At 42.9% G+C, this 22,082-nt stretch overlaps 1 protein-coding gene and 1 long non-coding RNA gene across 2 annotated transcripts; both read left to right on the forward strand.

Moving 5' to 3' along the window:
• The first annotated feature begins 9,584 nt into the window (after positions 1-9,584).
• On the forward strand, positions 9,585-13,737 carry LOC311515443. Its single transcript, XR_014710138.1, has 2 exons — positions 9,585-10,046; positions 11,953-13,737. It is a non-coding gene; the product is annotated as an uncharacterized lncRNA (long non-coding RNA).
• On the forward strand, positions 10,053-13,737 carry LOC311515442 (endogenous retrovirus group K member 5 Gag polyprotein-like). Its single transcript, XM_084618505.1, has 2 exons — positions 10,053-12,322; positions 13,095-13,737. Exon 1 carries the CDS (start codon positions 10,072-10,074, stop codon positions 11,659-11,661), a length of 1,590 nt encoding a protein of 529 aa, XP_084474631.1. The 5' UTR covers positions 10,053-10,071; the 3' UTR covers positions 11,662-12,322; positions 13,095-13,737.
• Positions 13,738-22,082: the final 8,345 nt, after the last annotated feature.

Raw genomic sequence — 22,082 nt, forward strand, 5'->3', positions numbered from 1 at the left:
TGACTCTCGCCTTGGATTTAAACAGTTCATACTTGTTCATGTGTTCTTTAGGCATTTCAGCTGCCACCTCAGCTAAGGGTCCACTGAGCTGCGGCCTCAGCTCTACCATGTATTGGTCAGTAGAGATGTTGTACCCAAGGCAGGCCCTTTCGAAGTTTTCTAAGAAGGCCTCAGTATCATCACCTGCCTTGTAGGTGGGGAACTTTCTGGGATGGGAAGTGGTACCTGGAGAAGGATTGCTAGGGTTTGTTGGTATATTCTGCTGGGCCTTTATCCTCTCCATCTCCTCCACATGCTTCCTCTCTTTTTCCCTCTCCTCCTCCACATGCTTCCTTGCCTCCATTTCCCTCTTGTGGGCAGCCTCTTGGTGTTGTTCTGCCTCCCTTTCTTGTTCCTTCTTCAGCTGCATGAGTTCTATCTGTCTTTCATGTTCCCTTTGTTTTTCCTCAGCCTGAAATTTGGCTAATTCCAGCTGTAGTCGAGCTGAGGATTTGGCCATTCTAACCTCTCTGTTTTTAACTAACTTTACACCCGAGGTTTAGAAATAAACAAACAAAACTTGGCTGTAAAATTTTGCTGTGCTGGAATAGAATACCTATTCTCTGATAGTGATTGTCAGCCTACAGAAAAAGACAATTCCCTTGTCTCTGCTCTGGGCCCAAATTAAAGCAAAAAACCTCCAACTACTTGGAAACCTGCTTACCCAGCCCAAAGAAGAAAAAAAATTTCTTTTCAAACCTGTGCTCCTTGTAAAACAAAAAAAAAAAAATCAAAATCCTAAAAAAAAACCCTGCCACTTTTGTCTCCAGGCAAATGGGTAGAGCACACACCTCCTATTTACTTTTAGGAAGAAAAGAAAAAAAAAAAGAAAAAAAAAAAAAAAAAAACCTCTGGGTTGGAAGACTGTGAATTTCCCTGCAGGAGTTAAGTACCCTGCCTCCAGGCAAAGAAAATCTGCAATTCACAAGATAATCCCCTTTTGTCTCTGCTTGGCCACAAAGCAGAGAGAAACCAAGCTGCTTTCAGTTTCAAAGCTGCCTTCTGGACTTCCTAAAAATTCCTTTTTAAAATCTGTATTTCTAGTTCAAAAAATCTCAACTGGATCTCAAAATGATTTCAGGTTAATCCCACCGCTGTGCCACCATGTCAAGGTTCCTCCCCCACTCTGAACTCTAGGGTACAGATGTGGGGACCTGCATGAAAAACCTCCTAAGCTTATCTTTACCAGCTTAGGTCAAAACTTCCCCAAGGTAACAAATATTACCCCCGTTATCCTTGGAATGGCCGCTACCACCACCAAACTAATACTGGTTACTGGGGAAGAGCTGTTTGGACGCGTCCTTCCCCCCAAAATACTTCCCAAAACCTTGCACCCCACTTCCTGGACAAGGTTTGGTAAAAAGCCTCACCAATTTGCCTAGGTGACTACAGACCCAGACCCTTGGATCTTAAGAACAATGAACAATCCTCCCAACACTTGCACTCCCCCTTTCCTGGGAAATGTTGGATAAAAAGCCTCACCAATTTGCATAGGTGACCACAGACCCAAACCCTTGGATCTGAGAACAATGAAAAAGCATTCAGTGTTTTACAAGAAGACTTTTAATAAAAAATAGAAGTAAATAGAAATAAAGAAATCCCCCCTGTAAAATCAGGATGGTATATATCTTACAGGGTAATTAGATTCAAAAACATAGAGAACCCCTCTAGGCAAAACCTTAAGTTACAAAAAAGATACACAGACAGAAATAGTTATTCTATTCAGCACAATTCTTTTCTCAGCCATTTAAAGAAATCATAATCTAACACATACCTAGCTAGATTACTTACTAAAAGTTCTAAGACTCCATTCCTGTTCTGTCCCCGGCCAAGACGACTACAGACAGACACACAAACCCTTTGTTTCTCTCCCTCCTCCCAGCTTTTGAAAGTATCTTGTCTCCTCATTGGTCATTTTGGTCAGGTGCCAGCGAGGTTACCTTTAGCTTCTTAACCCTTTACAGGTGAGAGGAGCTTTCCCCTGGCCAGGAGGGATTTCAAAGGGGTTTACCCTTCCCTTTATATTTATGACACGCCCCCCAAATCTCAGCTAGGGTGAAACACTGGCTGGGATTTCTTCCTGGAGCTCTAGGAAAACAGAGTTAATAAGACACATGCATCTCTAAATATACTACCAAGTACATAAAGACTAACAATATTTTCCACATCTCAAGGACGATTTTAACCAGTTGATTCTGGGAAACTTTCACGGGAGAGTGCATCAGCCACTTTGTTAGAAGCTCCTGAGATGTGTTGGATGTCGAAATCAAAATCTTGGAGAGCTAAACTCCACCGAAGAAGTTTTCTGTTAGTTTCTTTGACGGTGTGAAGCCACTTTAGTGCAGCATGGTCGGTTTGCAGGTGGAAACGCCGTCCCCAAACATATGGGCGTAGCTTTTCCAGAGCGTAGACAATGGCATAACATTCTTTTTCAGTGACTGACCAGTTGCTTTCCCTCTCAGACAGTTTTTTGCTGAGAAACACTACAGGGTGGAATTCTTGATCAGGTCCTTTCTGCATTAAAACTGCTCCCACACCACGCTCGGATGCATCTGTGGTTACTAGGAACGGTTTGTCAAAGTCTGGGGCCCTTAGTACAGGGTCAGACATGAGTGTCGCTTTAAGCTTGTTAAAGGCCTTCTGACACTTTCCGGTCCACTGAACAGCATTTGGCTGTTTCTTTTTGGTTAGGTCTGTCAGTGGGGCAGCGATTTGGCTGTAGTGCGGTACAAATCGTCTGTAATAACCGGCCAAGCCTAAGAAGGATTGAACCTGTTTCTTTGACTTTGGGACAGGCCACTTTTGGATAGCATCCACTTTGGCCTGTAGGGGGCTGATAGTTCCTTGACCCACCTGGTGTCCAAGGTAAGTCACTCTGTTTAGGCCTATTTGACACTTCTTAGCCTTAACAGTTAGTCCTGCCTCCCTTATGCGCTCAAGGACTTTTTGTAGATGTTCCAGGTGGTCTGCCCAGGAATCCGAAAATATGGCCACATCGTCAAGGTAGGCGACTGCATATTCTCCTAATCCCGCTAGGAGACCATCTACAAGTCTTTGGAAAGTGGCGGGTGCATTTCGCAGCCCGAAAGGGAGTACATTAAATTCATACAGCCCGAGATGTGTGATGAAGGCTGACCTTTCCTTGGCAGATTCATCTAGCGGTACCTGCCAGTACCCCTTGGTTAAGTCCAAGGTAGAGATGAACTGGGCCCTTCCCAGTTTCTCTAATAGTTCATCTGTGCGTGGCATGGGATAGTTGTCTGGGCGAGTTACAGCATTTAGCTTACGGTAGTCCACGCAAAAACGTATTTCCCCATCTGGTTTGGGAACTAGAACCACTGGAGATGCCCATGCACTTTCAGAGGGGCGGATTACACCCATCTGTAACATATCCTGGATCTCCCGTTCTATAGCAGTTTTAGCTTGAGGAGACACCCGGTAAGGTTGGACCCTAATTGGGTGAGCATTACCTGTGTCAATGGAGTGGTATGCCCGTTCAGTCAGTCCTGGGGTGGCTGAGAACGTTGGCGCGTAGCTAGTGCACAGCTCCTGGATCTGCTGTCGCTGCATACACCCAAGGGTCCTGGAGAGGTTCACCTCTTCCACACCACCAGCACATTTCCCTTCGTAGTAGACACCTTCAGGCCACTCAGCGTCGTCTCCTCCCTGGGCTGTAAACTGACAAACCTTTAATTCTCTGGAATAAAAGGGCTTTAGAGAATTAATATGATACACCTTAGGCTTTCGGTTGGAGGTGGGGAATGCTATGAGATAATTAACAGCTCCCAGGCGCTCCTGGACCACGAATGGCCCTTCCCACGATGCTTCCATTTTATGGGCCTGGAGCGCCTTTAAGACCATGACCTGGTCTCCTACTTTGAAGGAACGCTCTCTGGCATGTTTATCATACCAGGCTTTTTGCTCTTTTTGAGCATCCTGTAAGTCTCTACACATGCTGGATGTGTAGAGGAGTGATGTTGCTTACCACAGGGAACCACAGTACTAGTATGTGTCAAATTGTCTGAGTTTTGATGTTCATGGATGAGTGTAGTTGTGTGTCATTTTGACATGAAACAAATGGAGCCAAACCAGAACACGGTATTCTGCTGCAGAATAACAGAAGGCTAAATTGGATGGTCAGAGAGTTTGAGCATTTGCTTCCCAGGAAGTTCTGGCCAATTTGCTCATAAGGTTGTTACGCATCCTCATCTCAGCAGCAGTTTTCCTCAGGAAGTTAAGATATGAGAGAGATCTATCTAGGGTTACTGTGGGGTACACTGTGTGAGATTTGTGTTTCATGCTGTCATAAATATAAAGGGAAGGGTAACAACCTTCCTGTATACAGTACTATAAAATCCCTCCTGGCCAGAGGCACAATATCCTTTTACCTGTAAAGGGTTAAGAAGCTCAGGTAACCTGACTAGCACCTGACCAAAAGGACCAATAAGGGGACAAGATACTTTCAAATCTGGAGTGGTGGGGGGTGGAAAAGAAGGTTTTTGTCTGTCTGTTCTGTATGCTTGCCGGAGACAGATCAAAAGAAGCAGGCACTCCAACTCCATTAGAATTAGTAAGTACTAGCAAGGAAATGCATTAGTTTACTTTTGTTTTGGCTTGTGATTTTCTCTGTGCTGAGAAGGTGTATTCCTAGTTTTCTTTTTGTAACTTTAAAGTTTTTGCAGAGAGGAAAATCCTCTGTGTTTTAAATCTGATTGCCCTGTGAAATTAGCTTCCCTTCCAATTTTACAGAGGTGCTTCTTTTACTTTTTTTCTTTCCAATAAAGTTCTGTTTCTTTTAAGAGCCTGACTGATTTCTCTATTGTCCTAAGACCCAGGGGTTTGGGTGTGTAATCACTTTGTGACCAGTTGGTTAGCATATTATTCTCAAGCCTCCCCAGGAAAGGGGGTGTAAGGGCTTACAGGAATATTTTGGGGGAATAAGAACTCCAAGTGGTTCTTTCCCTGATTCTTTGTTAAATCACTTGGTGGTGGCAGTGTACCATCCAAGGGCAAAGAGTTTTTGCCCTGGGGAAGTTTTACCCTAAGCTGGTAGAAATAAGCTTAAGGGGTCTTTCATGCGGGTCCTCACATCTGTACCCTAGAGTTCAGAGTGGGGAAGGAACCCTGACACACGCAATATCCACCGAGAAAGGCATTCAGTTGGTCTGCTCTGGCATTGTAAAGGTGGTACACAATTGAAACGGTTTTGGTCCCACTTGGTTGCAAATGCCATTGACTACAGTATTTGGCCATTTTAATCAAGTCAGGGGTTAGGTCGTCTGAGTTCTGTGAATGACCCGTGCTTGGACACCTAAGCAAATGTCATCTACATAAGTGAACTTCTGAACTGGGTGAGCAGAAGGTTGTTTGTGTTCAGGCTGAAAAGTGCTGGGGGTAGACTACTGGTTTGTCTTTTCACTTACTGTCTCCCACGAACATTTGGAAATGTCTGTTGCGGAGGAGATGGTCAATGATGTTGACTATCCATGCTGAGAGACATATCGACAATTTGACTAAGAGCCCTGTGTGCCAGACCATATGATATATTGCTGTCAGGTCCAGAAATATAGCTCTGATCTTCAGATTTTTCTGAAAACCATTTTCAATGAATGCTGTCAAAGGCAGAACTTGATCGCAGGTGCTCTGACATTTCCAAAACACTGCTTGCTTGATGCTGATATTGGCTCCATTTCTGGGGAGATGTGCTGAAGGATGAGATGTTGCAGCACCTGGAATGGCATAGACAGAGATCAGTCGATAGCTTGCACCATTATGCGAGTCTTCCCCACTTATAAGAAAGCAATGACTTTTGACATTCACCATGTGTAGGGGTAGGAGAACATGATGTCATGTCACTAATTCTCTCTCTGGAAAGGAGGTGCCTCTTTGCCACAACTATGCTGAGTGGTGGCAGGACAGCTGGGTTGGGGTCTCAAGGGCCTCTTGTTACGGTGTGCCTAGAACTCTGGATTACCTTAATCTGAACCTGCATCCTCTGCACTGAGCCAGCCACTTTCCATTCTAAATATCTGAAGGACAAATTCTTAGTTGATTTTCTGCTCTCCCTGCATGTATGGAGAGCATTGCCAAACAAATGTAGAAGGAGAATTGTGTCTACAGTTTTTAAAAATATTCTGCTTTTTATTCCCTCTTTGGACAAAATTTTCTTCTGAGAACGTCCTGACAGATTTGGACTCTGATATTCTTCTCTCAGTACCGATGCTATGTCTGAGCAAGTAGGGATAGTAGAATACTGGAGTCAAGATCCACCATGTGGCTCAGAGAAGAGGGTTTTTTCCCCCCTATGCAAACTCCCATTAGTATCAGTTGGAGAATGGTGTGTATAATGAGATGAGAATAAACCCATTATGACCAATTTAAAAACATTATTTTAAGCCAATATACTTTGGAAAGGGAAAAATCTTTCTGGCAGTTTTTCAAAAGGCTGGAAACTGCAGTTATAACATTTCAGCTCTGTTTCAGTCACTTATCACTCCTTTTCATTGTACTTAACTGACTTCAGTGTTCATAGTGAAAGGTGAAAAGCTAACAACCTTGGGGACCAAAGTCACCACCCACAGGTTGCATACAATATCAACATTGTCTGTGCAAGGTCAAGTTTCCTCACTAGTTGATTTGAAATCTAACCTAAAAGGACCACTACTTTTTAAAAATAAGAAGGTAATATCTGTGATGTGGATTCCACTCAGAACTAGACTGAGACCACCAACTCATCATAATAAGGTACAGAAGAGCCATCAGTTCTGAGTGACTTGTAACCTATTCAGAATGGACCAAATTCTGCAGTCCTAACTTAAGCAAAGTGGTCCTTGACATCAGTGGGAGTTCTGATCAAGTAAGGACTTCAGAATTTCACACTGTTTGAACTAGCAACCTAGATTTTCAAGGCTCCATATCTTGTTATAATGTATTGTGGACATTTTGTTGCTGTCAGAAGTTCATTTCTGATCCTATCTTTTCTTAATTTGGTGTAATTCCCTTTCAAAAGCAGAAAACTAGAAACAGTTGAGATGTGAAAAACATAAAAAAATGTTTTGTATCATAAGAAGATCCACACATTGCAAACTTAACAGTGCTCAGTCCAGAGATTTTGAAAGATAATTTCAGCTGTCCTCAAAATAACTTGGACATCTTCCATTTTCTTTTCTTTTCTTTTTTTTTTGGGGGGGGGGGAGAAGGAGGAAGGCCGGGTTGAACTCATGCATTCATATTTCAGAAAATACAGTGGCTTGGCACCACTGTTAATTAGCTCTGTGATTGAGAGGGTATATGAAAATGAAGTGGATGTAAGGTAATGCTGTGTGTGCACCTAGCTGATTGTGATCAATTGTTACCTATATGAGAGACCAAAACATAAATTAGCCACAGTTCATATCTCAAAAATTCACATGTATCCCTGTAACGGAGTTGCACTCACCTCTCATGAAAGCCCCCGTCGACTGCATGTGCCTGCCCTCTCTCTCTACCTGTTTGTGATGGTCTTTGGTGACTCAGACAAAAGCAAATCCCTTTTGGGGATCAAGTCAAACAGGGGCTTCTCCCAGTGCCCTCTGTAATGTTTCTCTCCATTTGTTCCTGCTCTGGAATAGAGCGGTGCCCCAAGGCTCCTTCCCGGAAGGCAATGTCTTCACCCTCTCAGGGTCTTTCTGGTCAGTTCTTCAGATGGGCCATTACAGCTCAGTCCCCATTCTGGGGTCTCAAAGTCCAGGCTACTTTCACAGCAGCTGGTGGCAGTTGGTGGTGGGAACCCGGCCCACCCACTACTCTGAGTCCCAGCCCAGGGACCCTATATATAGCAGCAGTCCACCCTGTCCCTTTAAATACACTGCATTGCTGCTAAAATTCCCTAGGCCACGTCCCCATGGTTCCAGCATATTCTTCACCCTTACCTCAGGGCCTTGTCCCTGTGGAATCCCAGCAGCCAGCCTGGAGCACTATCCACTCTTCTCCAGTTCTAGCAAGGAACTGATCTCAGGCTGGCCCTGCAGCTCTTATACTAGTCTTCTGGCCCCTGATTGGCTGTTTCCCACACAGACACTCTAAGCAGCTTGGAGGACCTCTCTACTGCCCTTTTCTGAGGCAGGTGTGGTAGGGCTGCAAGGCCTCCATCGGGGGCCTCACGGCGTAGTCCACCCCATCACACTCCCCTAAAGATACATGGAAAGTTGGCAGCTTTGCTAATTCTGTACATTAAAAATTAAATGGAAGTGAGACACAATGTATACTATATGCACACTTAGATATCTGTCATGTATCATGTAACATACCTCTACTGTGAACAAAGACAAATAAGATTTAATAGAACATTTTACCTACATTAGCAACACATACCTCACACAATATGGAGTCTTGCATGTCTTACCCTGAGATAGCCTCTAGCCAGTGAGGGCACAGTTGCTTCTGCATAGATTTTTTGTGTTATAATGATCACAGGAAAATGTGAACTGGAAGGTCTTCTGTATCTGCTCTTCTATACAGTCATGGGAGATGAGAAATTAGAGATGGGGAGGAACCATTAAGTCATCCATTCCATCTTCTTGTCCATACAGACCTCTTCCTTCTGGTACATTTACACAGTGCTTTGTCCAATCATATTTTCAGTGCTCCACATGTGAATTTAAGAGCTTTTTCAGACATTTCAAACTCTGCTTAATCTTGTGAGTGCTGGTGTATTCAGTGACTGAGACATTAGGCTGAATGGGACAGTGAGGATATGCAGCATCATGTGCCTACAGAGCAGTAAAAATACCAAAATTGCACATCCTGTGGTTACTCTTCCAGGCCAGTTGCCTTTTGTTTCTGAAGGTGAATCCAAACACACATTGCATCTAAATTCACATGGCTTCCATTTAAATCAGAGAGGTTTCAGTAAAGTTGCATTATACCTTTTTAAAATAGAAATTAAATTGCTCATCTCCTAAAATACTCAAGCAATAGGCTGTTGAGAGGCTCTAAAACCAGTGAATGTAGAAGTAAGTGGTAGGATAGGGAGCAACCTCACTAGAAGCCATATATATTTAAAGAGCTTCTAAGAATCTATCTTTTGTGGTAGGAATCGCACTCTTGTTTATCCCACAAAATAATTTCTTCATTGTACAGCTGTCAACTTTCTCATATTGGATGTTTGTTTCTCTTTCATATTTTTGTTGGCTAAAAATGATCTGCCAGTGGGGACTCTCCCTTGTCATGACAGGAGAAGACTTTTGTAAACTCAGCCTTCTAGTCATGAGTATTAATTTGCATTCCAAAGGAGAGCATCTGGCTTGTATCTGAAATAATAATTATCTTCTTCTGACACATTTATGAGTTTTCTCTTCATTAATTTTTATCTAGGAAGTATTCATTGTTATGGTAGGGTAGTTTTAGAACAAACACCTGGTTTCTACAACTCTTATTGGAACTCTTCAAGGTTTCAGTCTGGAAAGAGGTTGCATTTTGTTAGGGAAAATGTTTAACCCTTTGCACTTTCTTTTGGAATGGCCCACTGATGTCCTTTCCAAGAGTTTTTAAGAGTAAAGTGAAGGGTTAATGTCTAGCTATTCCACCTGGAAGCAGGCGGGGCACACCCTGACTGTTTCCTAGGAGCAATGCACACATTGCTCTATCCAAGGACAAGGGCTAGATATGAACCCTGAGAACTTGATTGTTTGGACAGCAACTGTGGGAGGTTTCTTTAGCCTGGGCTCAAGGCCTGAGAACCAGGATTGTAGTAGATAGAGGATGGTAACTAAGCATATGAATCAACGTCATACATTCCTTTGTGTAGCAGTGTGTAATGCTTAGGGGGAGAAATATAATAAAAGGAGAAGGTGGAAGGCAGGGGGGGCAGAACAGCCCATCTCCGCTGACCAGCCTGTTTGCTTGGATAAAGCTGTGTTCTGTCTCATCACTGAACCGCAACAACTGGCGCCCAACGTGGGGCCCTCAGAACTCACCTCGCCCGGCAAGGGTTTCAGACACGTCACTCATCCACTTCGTGGATCCCGGTGAGTATTTTTCACTGTGGTAAGTATGGGAAGCTCCCTCTCTGCTTTGCAAGTGCAACACCGCAATGAGCTGCAGTATTTGCTGCGTAAGGCTCAGCATGACTGCCCGGCTCGAGAACTCACTCTCCTGCTACAGGAGGTGCGTGCCAAGTGCCCGTGGTATCCTGAAGCTGGAAGCCTTAAGCTAGCGGACTGGGAGCGGTTGGGCCAGACATTGCACAAAGAGCCTCGGGCACCCGTGCAGGCTTTACATGCCTGGCACCTCTGCCGCGACGTGGTACAGCGTGTCGCCTCGGACAGACCCTCCCTCGCGAGGCTGGTGCTCTCGCCGCCCCCGTCCGCCCCTGCAGCCATCCCCCCTCCTGGCGATGCGACACAGCGTGTCGCCTCGGAAAGGCCCTCTTCAGCACCAACAGAGGAGCTGCCGATCCTGCCACCCCCGTCCGCTCCTGCAGCCATCCCTCCCCCTGCTTCGCCCCCAGTGCCTCTATTACCACCGCCTCCCTGGCCTTCCCCACCGGAGCTGATGTGTGATCACCCTCCCCCCGTGGGGCCCCCCGGAGAGTCATCTGCATCTGCTCAGAAGCTTTCGCTGGCGCAACAAATGGTTCACGCAGCGAAAGCTCGATCAGATCTTACAGCAGAGGAGCTGGCTGATCTGGTCTCTGTTTGCCCGGTGACCTGGCAGAATGATGACCAGGGCAACCCCGTGGGCACCTGGACCACTCTGCCATACTCGGTGGTTAGAGAGGTAAAGAAAGCAATTCGTGAATTTGGCCTGACTAGCACCTTTGTGCGTGGTCTCATTGAAGGGATGGGTGCTGGGTACTCCCTAATCCCTGAGGATTGGAAAACGCTGCTGCGCATGATGTTGTCACCCAGTCAGTATGTTATTTGGCTTAGTGAGTATCGGCAGATGGCAGAACGCCAAGCCCAGGTATATAGAGAGCAAGGTATCATTTATGAGCATTTGGCAGGGGAGGGCCAGTTTGCTACTATTGGGATGCAGTCTCAACTCCCTCAGGCCGTCTTCCCCATTATTTCCACCTGTGCCCAGCATGCCTTCAAGAAGGTCCCGGATTCAGACAAGCCTACCAAAAGCTTTGTCAGTATCCGTCAGGGTGCCTTAGAGTCCTTTTTGGATTTTACCAACAGATTGCAGGAGGCTATCCTCCGACAGGTGGATAACACTGAGGCAGCTCACGAGCTCCTGTTAAAATTGGCAGTTGAAAATGCAAATGAGGATTGCCGCCGTGCTCTCCAGGCAGCACAAGTCTCTGGTATTTTAGAGCTCTCAGACATGCTGCGGGCATGCCAGAACATTGGCACACAAGCCCACAAGGCTGGAGTTCTGGCTGCCGCCCTCAGAAAAACTGGGAAGGAGGGGAAGCGCTGTTACCGCTGTGGAAAGGAGGGTCATTTTCAGCGGGAGTGCCGCTCATCTAAGGCACCAGCCCGACCCTCAAAGAAGTGCCCCAAGTGTGGGAAAGGTTATCACTGGGCTAATCAGTGTCGTAGCGGGTTGGGAAACCGCGCGACGGGTCCCCCCCGAACCCAGGGCCAAACGGGGGTGTTTCCTACTCAGGCAATCGCTCCTCTGCCTTGGAATCCGTAGACTCTATGAGGGCAGCGACTGCTGGAAGTGCAGGGCTTGATTTGATCATGCAGGAGGACACTGACTTTCAGCTGCCAGGGGAGGTCTGTGCCATACCTACACAGGTGGTGGGACCTCTCCCTGCCGGCTTTGTAGGTCTTGTTCTCCCTCGCTCACATGCTGCGAAACAGGGCTTTTTTGTCATTCCAGGGGTCATTGATGCTGATTATACTGGCATTATTAAGGTTCAGGTGTGGACTCATCTTCCACAGTCGCTCCCGCGTGGACGGTCAATTGCACAATTGATTTTAGTCCCCTATCAGGTGCCAGCTGCCGAGGATCGAACTCGGGGTGGAGGAGGCTTTGGATCTACGTTGTCTCACTCGCCGTCTCACAGCGTTCAGAATTAGCTGCTGTTATTTTGGCCTTTCAATCTTTTGCTGATTGTCCCTTTAATTTAATTGTGGATACCCATTATGCTTATTAGGTAATTGCTTATTTACCCCTTGCCCTCATTACCCCTCAGGTTGAAGCAGACCTCCTTCACCTGTTTTTGTCTTTACAGCATCTTCTTGCCACTCGTCATTTCCCTTACTTTGTTGCTCATATTCGCAGTCATACCCCTCTGCCTGGGCCACTCACTGAGGGCAATGCACGCGCCGATCGCGCGTTGCGTGGTCAGGTAAATTCCCTTTTTTCTGACCCCATTGAAAGCCATGCCTTTTTTCATCAGTCTGCCTCTGTTTTGGCCCGGCAGTTTCACATTCCTGCTGATCATGCATGTTCCATTGTTCGTTCCTGCCCCCACTGTGCTGCTGCTGCTCCTACTTTCTCTTATGCCGTTAACCCCCGAGGTACCGCAGCAAATCAGCTGTGGCAAATGGATGTTACTCATGTGCCACAATTCCGCCCCTATTCATTTTTACATGTTTCCGTTGATACTTATTCAGGCTTCCTTTGGGCAACCCCACAACGTGGGGAAGCCACTAACAAAGTTATTCACCATTTGCTGGCCTGCTTTTCTGTTATGGGTCGCCCCTGCCAAATTAAAATACATAATGCCCCAGCCTACTGCTCTGCAGCCCTCTCCACCTTTTGTGCCCGCTGGGACGTCCGTCTTAAACACGGAATCCCTTATAATTCCACGGGCCAAGCCATTGTTGAACGTGCCAATTGCACACTCAAAACCTTGCTAGATAAACAATTAAAACAAGGGGAGCTGCATCTCCGAACCTTAGGAGACATTCAACAACAAATGTATATCCTCTTGTTTACTTTAAATAATTTAACACTGAATGCAGATCAGCAGACCCCTGCGGATCGGCATTTTCACAAATCTGAGGTACTGGAAAGACCGCGTGTCTTTTACCGTCAGCTGCCCGATCCACAGTGGCTGGGCCCAGCACCTCTAATCACTTGGGGTCGGGGATATGCTGCTGTGTCTCTCCCTGCAGGACCATTGTGGGTTCCAGCCCGGTGCGTGCGACCAGCACTTAAACAACATGGCATGGCACCAGGGGCTGTCGAATCCCATACCAGAGTTTCAGCTGACCTTGGAGGAGACCGCGTTGCCCCCTGAGTCGACAACGCCGGGATGGAAACGGAGGAGGCGTAGCATCCCAAGCCAGCCCGTGACATGGGGAGCAGTAAAAGCGTTGGTCGCCACGGCTCAACGAAAACTGGCAGCAGATCAGCAGCCAGAAACTCCTAAGACTTTGTTTGTGGCGATTCTCGCCCAAATCACTGCTAATTCTGTGATGATTGTGTGCCTTTTGTGCCTGTTATTTTCTGTAGGGGTTGGCTCGGAAGCGCCTCCCCCGTTACAAGTCCGAAGGAGAATAAGACACTGTTCTCTGCTTATGCTAATCTTTCCTCCCAATACTCTAGCATGGCTAATTGGGGCCCGGCCAACTATACTCTGCCTCGCACGGCTATATCCCTTCACACACCGTACCCGGCCGGGGCTCACAATGTCACCTGTGCGCGTGTAGTTAACTGCACTAGTACAAAGGTGCCATTGGGCTGTCAAAAAATTTCTCAATCCCTTTTAAATTGTTCCCATGCTGTTAATGTTTCATATAATTATGGCCATATCATCCTACCATCAGGATGGGTTTTTACTTGTGGTTCATGCACCTTTAATTATATTCCTGCAAATTTAAGTGATGGCACCCTTTGCTGTCTTAGTAGAATGACACTTATATTGCCTTTTGCTGGTCACAATTGTAGTAAAAGAAGTGTACCCCTTTTAGATGATTATATTGCAGATGTTAAGCTTTTGGTTATTTTGTGTTTGTAATCATTGGGCTTATTTTTTTTGTTGCTGCTGTGTACAATGTATTCCTTCCTTGTTAAGACTTTGTAAAATTTTTGCCCTGGAAAGCTCCCCAGGTTATGTCCTTGTCTGTCTGGGAGTTAAATAGCATGACAAAACAAATTGGCGGCTACTATGAAATGGCCAACTTTAATAAACAAAAAAAGGGGAGATGAAGGGTTAATGTCTAGCTATTCCACCTGGAAGCAGGCGGGGCACACCCTGACTGTTTCCTAGGAGCAATGCACACATTGCTCTATCCAAGGACAAGGGCTAGATATGAACCCTGAGAACTTGATTGTTTGGACAGCAACTGTGGGAGGTTTCTTTAGCCTGGGCTCAAGGCCTGAGAACCAGGATTGTAGTAGATAGAGGATGGTAACTAAGCATATGAATCAACGTCATACATTCCTTTGTGTAGCAGTGTGTAATGCTTAGGGGGAGAAATATAATAAAAGGAGAAGGTGGAAGGCAGGGGGGGCAGAACAGCCCATCTCCGCTGACCAGCCTGTTTGCTTGGATAAAGCTGTGTTCTGTCTCATCACTGAACCGCAACAGTAAAGGTTTCCTTTACTTTGTGAATGTTTCACGTTTTCTTATCTTGTATGACATAACCTAGTGCTACTGCTACTAGAAGTAGCAAGTGAAATATGGTATGGAAATCTCTCTGTAAAACTTCAAAGATTTGGAGTAAAAAGTTATCCTAGATCATTGTCTTTCCTACCGCAAAGACAAAATGAATTTACAGCCTTTGCATCCCTCTGCGGCCAAACCTCTGAATATCTCTCTATATCCTTGTTAATATCCTCTTTCAATGAAACCTTGAAATGTGCTTGAAAACCTTGAAATTATTTATTTCTCTGGTGGTTCACAACAGCTGGCAGTGTCTGTTAAAGTTTTTCAGGCTAAGTCATCCCCTTAATCAGTCAATGTACTATGTGAAAAATGCAAATAATTGTTTTGTAAGCAGAACAGATTTTAGTAAAATTATTTATCATTCCATAGAACATATAAAATAGTAGATAAAGTTCTTTAGAAACTGCAGTGAAAACAATTTTAAGCTGATGATAAAGTGTACTTTTTTACTTCATCCACCTTGGAAAATATAATGAGAGTAAAAACCTCTCTTAAAGAAAGGATCCCTGACCAAATAAAACTACAGAACATATTAAAATGATATAAGCTTTAGTACACACAGCCTTCTAACACATCCAGACTATGATAGCATTCAGCAATACCTCACTTCCCAAATTTATTTCTATCTAATCTAGCTATTAAACTGCATAGAAAAATATTACGTAAAAAGAATATTAAGGTTTCTGAGTCAAGCACTGAAAAGCTGGGAAATGCCAGGATTAAAGTTATCCAAATAACCTTAATTCAGCCCCCCTTGTGTGTATAAATTATTATAAAGTCTTGGTCAACAACACCTAGAAAGTCCAGGGCTGAACTAGCAATATAGCTTAGATCACTCATGTCCTAATTTTGTGTCTTAGGCCAGGTCTGCACTACCACTGCTGGTTGATCTAAGTTATGCAATTTGAGTTATGTTAGTAGCATAATTCAAGTCAACATCGCTTAGATCTACTTACAGCGGGGTCCACACTACGCTATGTCGACGGGATATGCTCTCCCATCGACATTGTTTCCGCCTTTCATTGTGGTGGAGTACAGAAATTGATGGGCGAGTGCTCTCCCATTGATTGAGCGTGTGTCTTCACTAGACCCACTAAATCGATGTTGCTTCCTCGATTGCAGCAGCACCGATTTAGCTCTGTAGTGAAGACAAGCCCTTAGACACATAAATATGTCCTTTATCTTATTGTTACACTTTGCATCATGAAAACAAGATGCCAAAAACACACAGCACATGATCATCTACTGTTCTCCATGTCCACTGAAGGTAGGAAAAGAAGTAATTGGCTTAATTTGCAGCCAGGGAGATTTAGGTTATATATTAGGAAAAAAACTTTCTAGTTGAAAGGATAATTAAAAATTGGAATAGGTCACCAAAGGAGGTTGTGGAATCCATATTTGCAATGGGGAGCATACCTCGCACTGACATGAAAAGAGTCAACTAGAATTAGAGAGTTCAATTAAGGTACCTGGCTGCACTTGGTTGGCAGCCCTAATTGTTGATAAATCCCAGCTCGGAGAGGAGCTAGGATTAGCATGAAAAGAGGAAGTAGGCAGTAGAAAAGGGGCTGCAGGGAGAAAATATGTAGGCACTCTCTGGGATTAGAGAGAAAGAAGCCCAGAGGGCAGTCAAGCTCCATGATCCTCACCTGAGTCCTAGGTTCCATACCAGCCATCAGAGAATGTGGCATGATTCACTTGAGAAGGGGATGAGAACCAATGGAGAGCCCTGAGACAAGGGTGTGAGGACCACAGAGCCTGGATTGGGGATCAAAGACCGTTTGATGAGGGCATTTGGATTGTTTATTTGTTAAACTCTCTTACCTCAAAAGGGGTGGATTAAATTATGACCTGACTGGAGGTCTCAGTTATGGGAAGAGAGACCACTGCAGCACCTTACTGACTGTCAGAAGGGGGGTGACAGACAGGGAGAGAGACACTACTCTACACCTGACCACAAGGAGGGGCTTGAGCTGTGATTGAATCCTCTTACACCACGGTTGGGTATTTTAAAGAACAGTTTAGACAAACATTTTGTTATGGATGGTGCAAGTATACTTGGTCCTGCCTCAGTGTGGTGGGATAGACTAGATGACCTCTTTAGGTCCCTTCCAGCCCTGTATGTCTATGATTCCATTATTCTATCATGATACATACACACAAAGGGGATGAATCAAGGTTGTATTGAGGAATTAAGGAATTTCAATAGTGGCATTTCCTAACTTTTCAGTGCTTGACTTTGAAACTGTAACGTCCTTTTAAAATCAGTTTTAAAATGCAATTTCCTAGGTTTTTTTTAAAAAGCAAATTGAAAAATCCATCATGTCAATCATAATGATATCTCACATGGGTCATCAGCAGGGCTGTAGCCAAAGAATTTGGGAATGAACCTCCATCTTGAAAAGAATCTATTGATGTAGTTCCACACAAAGACATCCTTTTCCTGTACAAATGGTGCTTCTTTAAGCCATTAAATATACACATTTTCTTATCTTTCCTTCACTCACATGTTGTGTTTGTCAATCCAGTGGATCTGAAGACCTCCCAGACATTGCTCGCTGGGGATGAAATTAATCTTTATGCAGCACAAAGCCAATGTATTTGTTAAGTCCACTTAAATCTATTAGACTCAAAACACGTCCCCTCTTCCATGCTATAGATGGCTTGATTTCATTTGCAAAAGAAAAAATTACTTACTATGCACAAAATACACAATTATCAGCTCTCTGAGATTAAAAAAATAAAAACAAAATGGCCTTAACTTTTTGATTAGCTCTTCATTTTAATACACAAAATACATTAAATATAGCTCACTTTCAAAGGATGATACAAAAAGAACAAAAATTAAAGGAGCAGTTTGAGGTCATAAACAAATGTTCCTGGCTTCAATTACAAACAGAAAATGCTCCTTTTAAAGGATCAGTTCCTCCCACCAAAAACTGTGGTTATAAATTCCACTTTATTGTCTCTGTTTCAGTTGCTGCCACTGGACTTGCTTTGTATGGTCATTTTGTTTCATGTAGCTCCGTATGGGACGAGACAGAAACATAAAACCCTGCATAAGTAAACACCCATAGTTTTTAAACCATAAAACTCAGACAACTGGAGATGGCACAATTAGTAACACAATCTGTCAGCTTTCAAAAGAGGATTACGATATATCAGTTGGAGGCTAGCTCATATATTTAATGTTTTCATGAGTGTTCACTAAATGTAGACAAAACAAAATGTAGATAAAATAAGGATAACTCGTATTAGAAAACTAATACATTAATACTGTCCTTTGACAATCTCTTCTAGCAAAATACATATATTTCTCTGCATCCCACTCCTTGTTAGCAACACACCATCTAAAGTTTTACTGCTATTTATTATAATTTAACATGGACATTATGGTAGTGCCTAACAGTCACAACTCGGTTGGGCCCTATTGTGTTGTACAAACTCTGTTTGTAAACAGTGCTGTTTTTCGATGTTTGTAAAAACTATTTCCAATCCACACCAGTCAGAGAGACAGAGTGTATGTGTCCCTGGAAAAGAACATGGGTTTATATTTTTATCAGAAATCTGGTTTTGGAAGCTCAGAAATCCATGGTAATTAAAGAAAAAAAGAAACATCCGGGCTGAACACCAGCCACACGTGATCTCAACTTAATGTATTTTTTCATTACATTTTTAAAATATTCATTCAGTCACTTTACATTAAAAATCATTTTGATGATTTCAAACCAATTTTGCCACTCAATTTTTAACAAAAAAATTACATAAATTTTCATGCTGTTTGGACTTAATGTGGACTAACTGTTTTATGAAGTTTTTATTTAAAATGCTATAAAGTAAAATTTAAAGTAACTTGAATCTGTTGTGTGCAGACATCAATTTCTCAATCACATTTTTAATGTTCTATAAGTTATTTGTGTATTAATTTTTGAAAGGGGACTATCAGAGCTTGATCCTGTAAACCAAAAGATTTGTCCTTACTCACGCAGACTGTCCTGCTGAAGTAAGTAAGATCAGGTGCTAAGAGCTCATGCCAAAATATTTAGACATGTGGCTAGGGGTAACCAAAGTTTAAATAAAAAGGAGGACTTGTGGCACCTTAGAGACTAACAAATTTATTTGAGCATAAGCTTTCATGAGCTACAGCTCACTTCATAGGATGCATTCAGTTTTTTCCACTGAATGCATCTGATGAAGTGAGCTGTAGCTCACGAAAGCTTATGCTCAAATAAATTTGTTAGTCTCTAAGGTGCCACAAGTCCTCCTTTTCTTTTTGCGGATACAGACTAACACGGCTGCTACTCTGAAACCTGTCAAAGTTTAAATGTCACAGAACTCACATTGGTGCATAAAATGACATCTGTGCACATAAACTGGATAGCTGGATGTCTAAGTTCCTATATAAGCACATTGTTGTCACTTCATTTCCCTTTGTAAGTCTTCGTATGCAAAAATAATATTCTCAAGAGACTAGTTCCTTGTATATAGCAGGACCTTAACAGGGATGTCATTTCCTGTACCTTTTTCCTTCTCCCTGACTCGTCCTGGGGCCAGTTTGGCTCCGAGTACAAGTCAGAGTACTAGAGTAGCCTTGTGACTGCTATAATTTACACCAAGTTTTAACAGCAACAAGGGATTGCTGGAGCAAAATAACATTCTGGTCCTTCCCTATTCTCCCAGGAGAAGGGAAGGGAGAAGATAAGGTAGAGCTATCTATGTTGGGTCTATACAACCTAGGGGTTGCCATTTGCCAGAAAAAATACTCAGGAAGCCAACTAACCTGGGTTATGAATGTTTATGTCCATAGATGGGTGCATGGCAGCCACACTGGGGGCAAGGATCAGATCCAAGATGTTTCAGGAGAATTCATAAATTTATTCAAGGGATAAAATTTAATCTTATTGTGCCAGATTTCATAGAAGAAAGAGCAGTGTCTGATCCCTGCACTACTACAGTAATACACTAATTCAGCACATTTTAAATAGATATAGAAAGATATGGATGGATATATACTAGAACTGAGCTATGCAGACATTTCTAAGTTCAGTTGAAATGGGTGTGCAAATTCTTAAATCAGAAATTATTCCGATAGATTCAAAAAGGCTTAGTTTTGAGGGAACCCATTTTATCCATGTTCACAGCTCCTTGCAAATCCACAGTCAAGTTTGTCAAGACCTGCAGTTTATATGGATTTGCACATATCTAAATTAATATAGTAGGCCCCAGCCTTTAAGACAAACACATATGTTAGATCTCACTCATATATTGGGTGAAAATCTCGAATTCGTCAAAAAGTCAAGGTACCTTTTTCTTCAAGCATTCTAGCAGTATGATATTTCTAGCAAAAAACAACCATGAATGCAATGGACAATTTAAGAAATCAAGGCCTAAATCCTCAAAAGTGAACAGTGATTTTGGGGTGCCTCAGCTTTTGGGAACCCAGCTTGAAATATCGTAAATGACTCAGCTCTTCAGAAGTAGACAGCATCCACTCTCTGATGGTCAGACTCAGACCCCTTTAAAGAGTCTGAGATTGGCCACCCAAAAGCTAAGGCACCCAAAATCACTAGCTATTCAAAAATTTAGACCCAATTATTCAAAAGTCAGAAGCTGAACACATAAAGGAAAAGCAGAATTATGGTTGAAATGTTAGTCTTGACTCCAGCCCTTATGCTTAGGTCTTAAAATATAGCTTTTGTTTATATTGTTACAATATGTATATTAATTAATACTATATATATAAAATAATATAAAATTTGTATACAAGTTTATATATAAAACCAGGTAGTTACACCTCTAAATGCTATCACAGTGAATTGTGGGTACATAACTGAAATCATAAAATCAGAGATGGTCCTAAACATTCAAACTTCAGTAGACCTAAAATTAATCAGTGAAGATAGAGAACAATTAACCCTTTCCCCTGACATAGCTTTCAACCTACCTTTGAAAATAAATGGCAAAACTCTTCATGAAGTGTGTAATATAGAAGCAGAGGAAGATGCTTTGAAATGAAATGGAATTCATTCTTCTAGCATATTCAATTTTTCAAAAAGTGTTATGATTTTAGTATTTCTGAATTGTCAATAATATTTTAAATTCACTTTTAGCATGGAACAGAAGTTAATTTGGTTCTAAAAGGAAGGGGTGCATCTTATAATCAATTACAGTTCAGAAATATGCCCAGATGCTATCCTCTCACTTTAAATTATTTTACCCTCTAGGAACAGTGTACAACATGTTTTCCACATTGCACTCCTGACTGACAAAGTAATATGTTTCTTTTGTCTTTTTCTAAATGGTAGAATCTTCATTGATTCAGTCAAAGATTTGTTGAGAGCGTGTGTCATAAAAATAAAGGGAAGGGTAAAACCCCTTTAAAATCCCTCCTGGCCAGAGGAAAAATCCTCTCACCTCTAAAGGGTTAAGAAGCTAAAGGTAACCTCGCTGGCACCTGACCAAAATGACCAATGAGGAGACAAGATACTTTCAAAAGATGGGAGGAGGGAGAAAAACAAAGCATCTGTGCCTGTCTGTGTGATGCTTTTGCCAAAGACAGAACAGGAATGGAGTCTTAGAATTTAGTAAGTAATCTAGCTAGGTATGTGTTAGATTATGATTTGTTTAAATGGCTGAGAAAATAACTGTGCTGAATAGAATGAATATTCGAAAATAACTGTGCTGAATAGAATGAATATTCCTGTCTCTGTGTCTTTTTTGTAACTTAAGGTTTTGCCTAGAGGGATTCTCTATGTTTTGAATCTAACTACCCTGTAAGGTATTCACCATCCTGATTTTACAGAGGTGATTCTTTTCTTTTTACTTCTATTAAAAGTCTTCTTGTAAGGAAACTGAATGCTTTTTCATTGTTCTAAGATCCAAGGGTTTGGGTCTGGGGTCACCTAATGCAAATTGGTGAGGATTTTTACCAAACCTTCCCCAGGAAGTGGCGTGCAAGCGTTGGGAGGATTTTGGAGGGAAAGACGTGTCCAAACTCCGTTTTTTCAGGAACCCAGATAAAGTTTGGTGGTGGCAGTGGAAATCCAAGGGCAAAGGGTAAAATTAATTTCTACGTTGGGGAAGTTTTAACCTAAGCTGGTAAAAGTAAGCTTAGGAGGTTTTCATGCAGGTCCCCACATCTGTACCCTAGAGTTCAAAGTGGGGAAGGAACCTTGACAGCGTGTGATTCCATTCCCACTTTATCTGGCACATCTGAAAATTTCAGAGCTTTTCCTCTTAAGAGTGGCTTGCTGTATTACAAGAAGGAGTGATAACAAAAGATTGAAGTAGCTTACAGTAAATATTTCCTCATGGTCCTCTCAGCACAGTAGCATACAACTGAAATATCATACAAATAGAAGTATCATATCAGTAGACTGGAGTGTAATACATTTACTGAAGTTAGATTATTTTTGTTAAAGTAGTAGATCTCTTGCTTTGCTCCACAATTGCTGTCCTAAAAATACCATTTTGTTTCTGACTAGCCTGAAAC

Source organism: Lepidochelys olivacea, assembly GCF_965140295.1.
Source record: "Lepidochelys olivacea isolate rLepOli2 genome assembly, chromosome: 2".
Classification (NCBI taxonomy): Eukaryota; Metazoa; Chordata; order Testudines; family Cheloniidae; genus Lepidochelys; species Lepidochelys olivacea.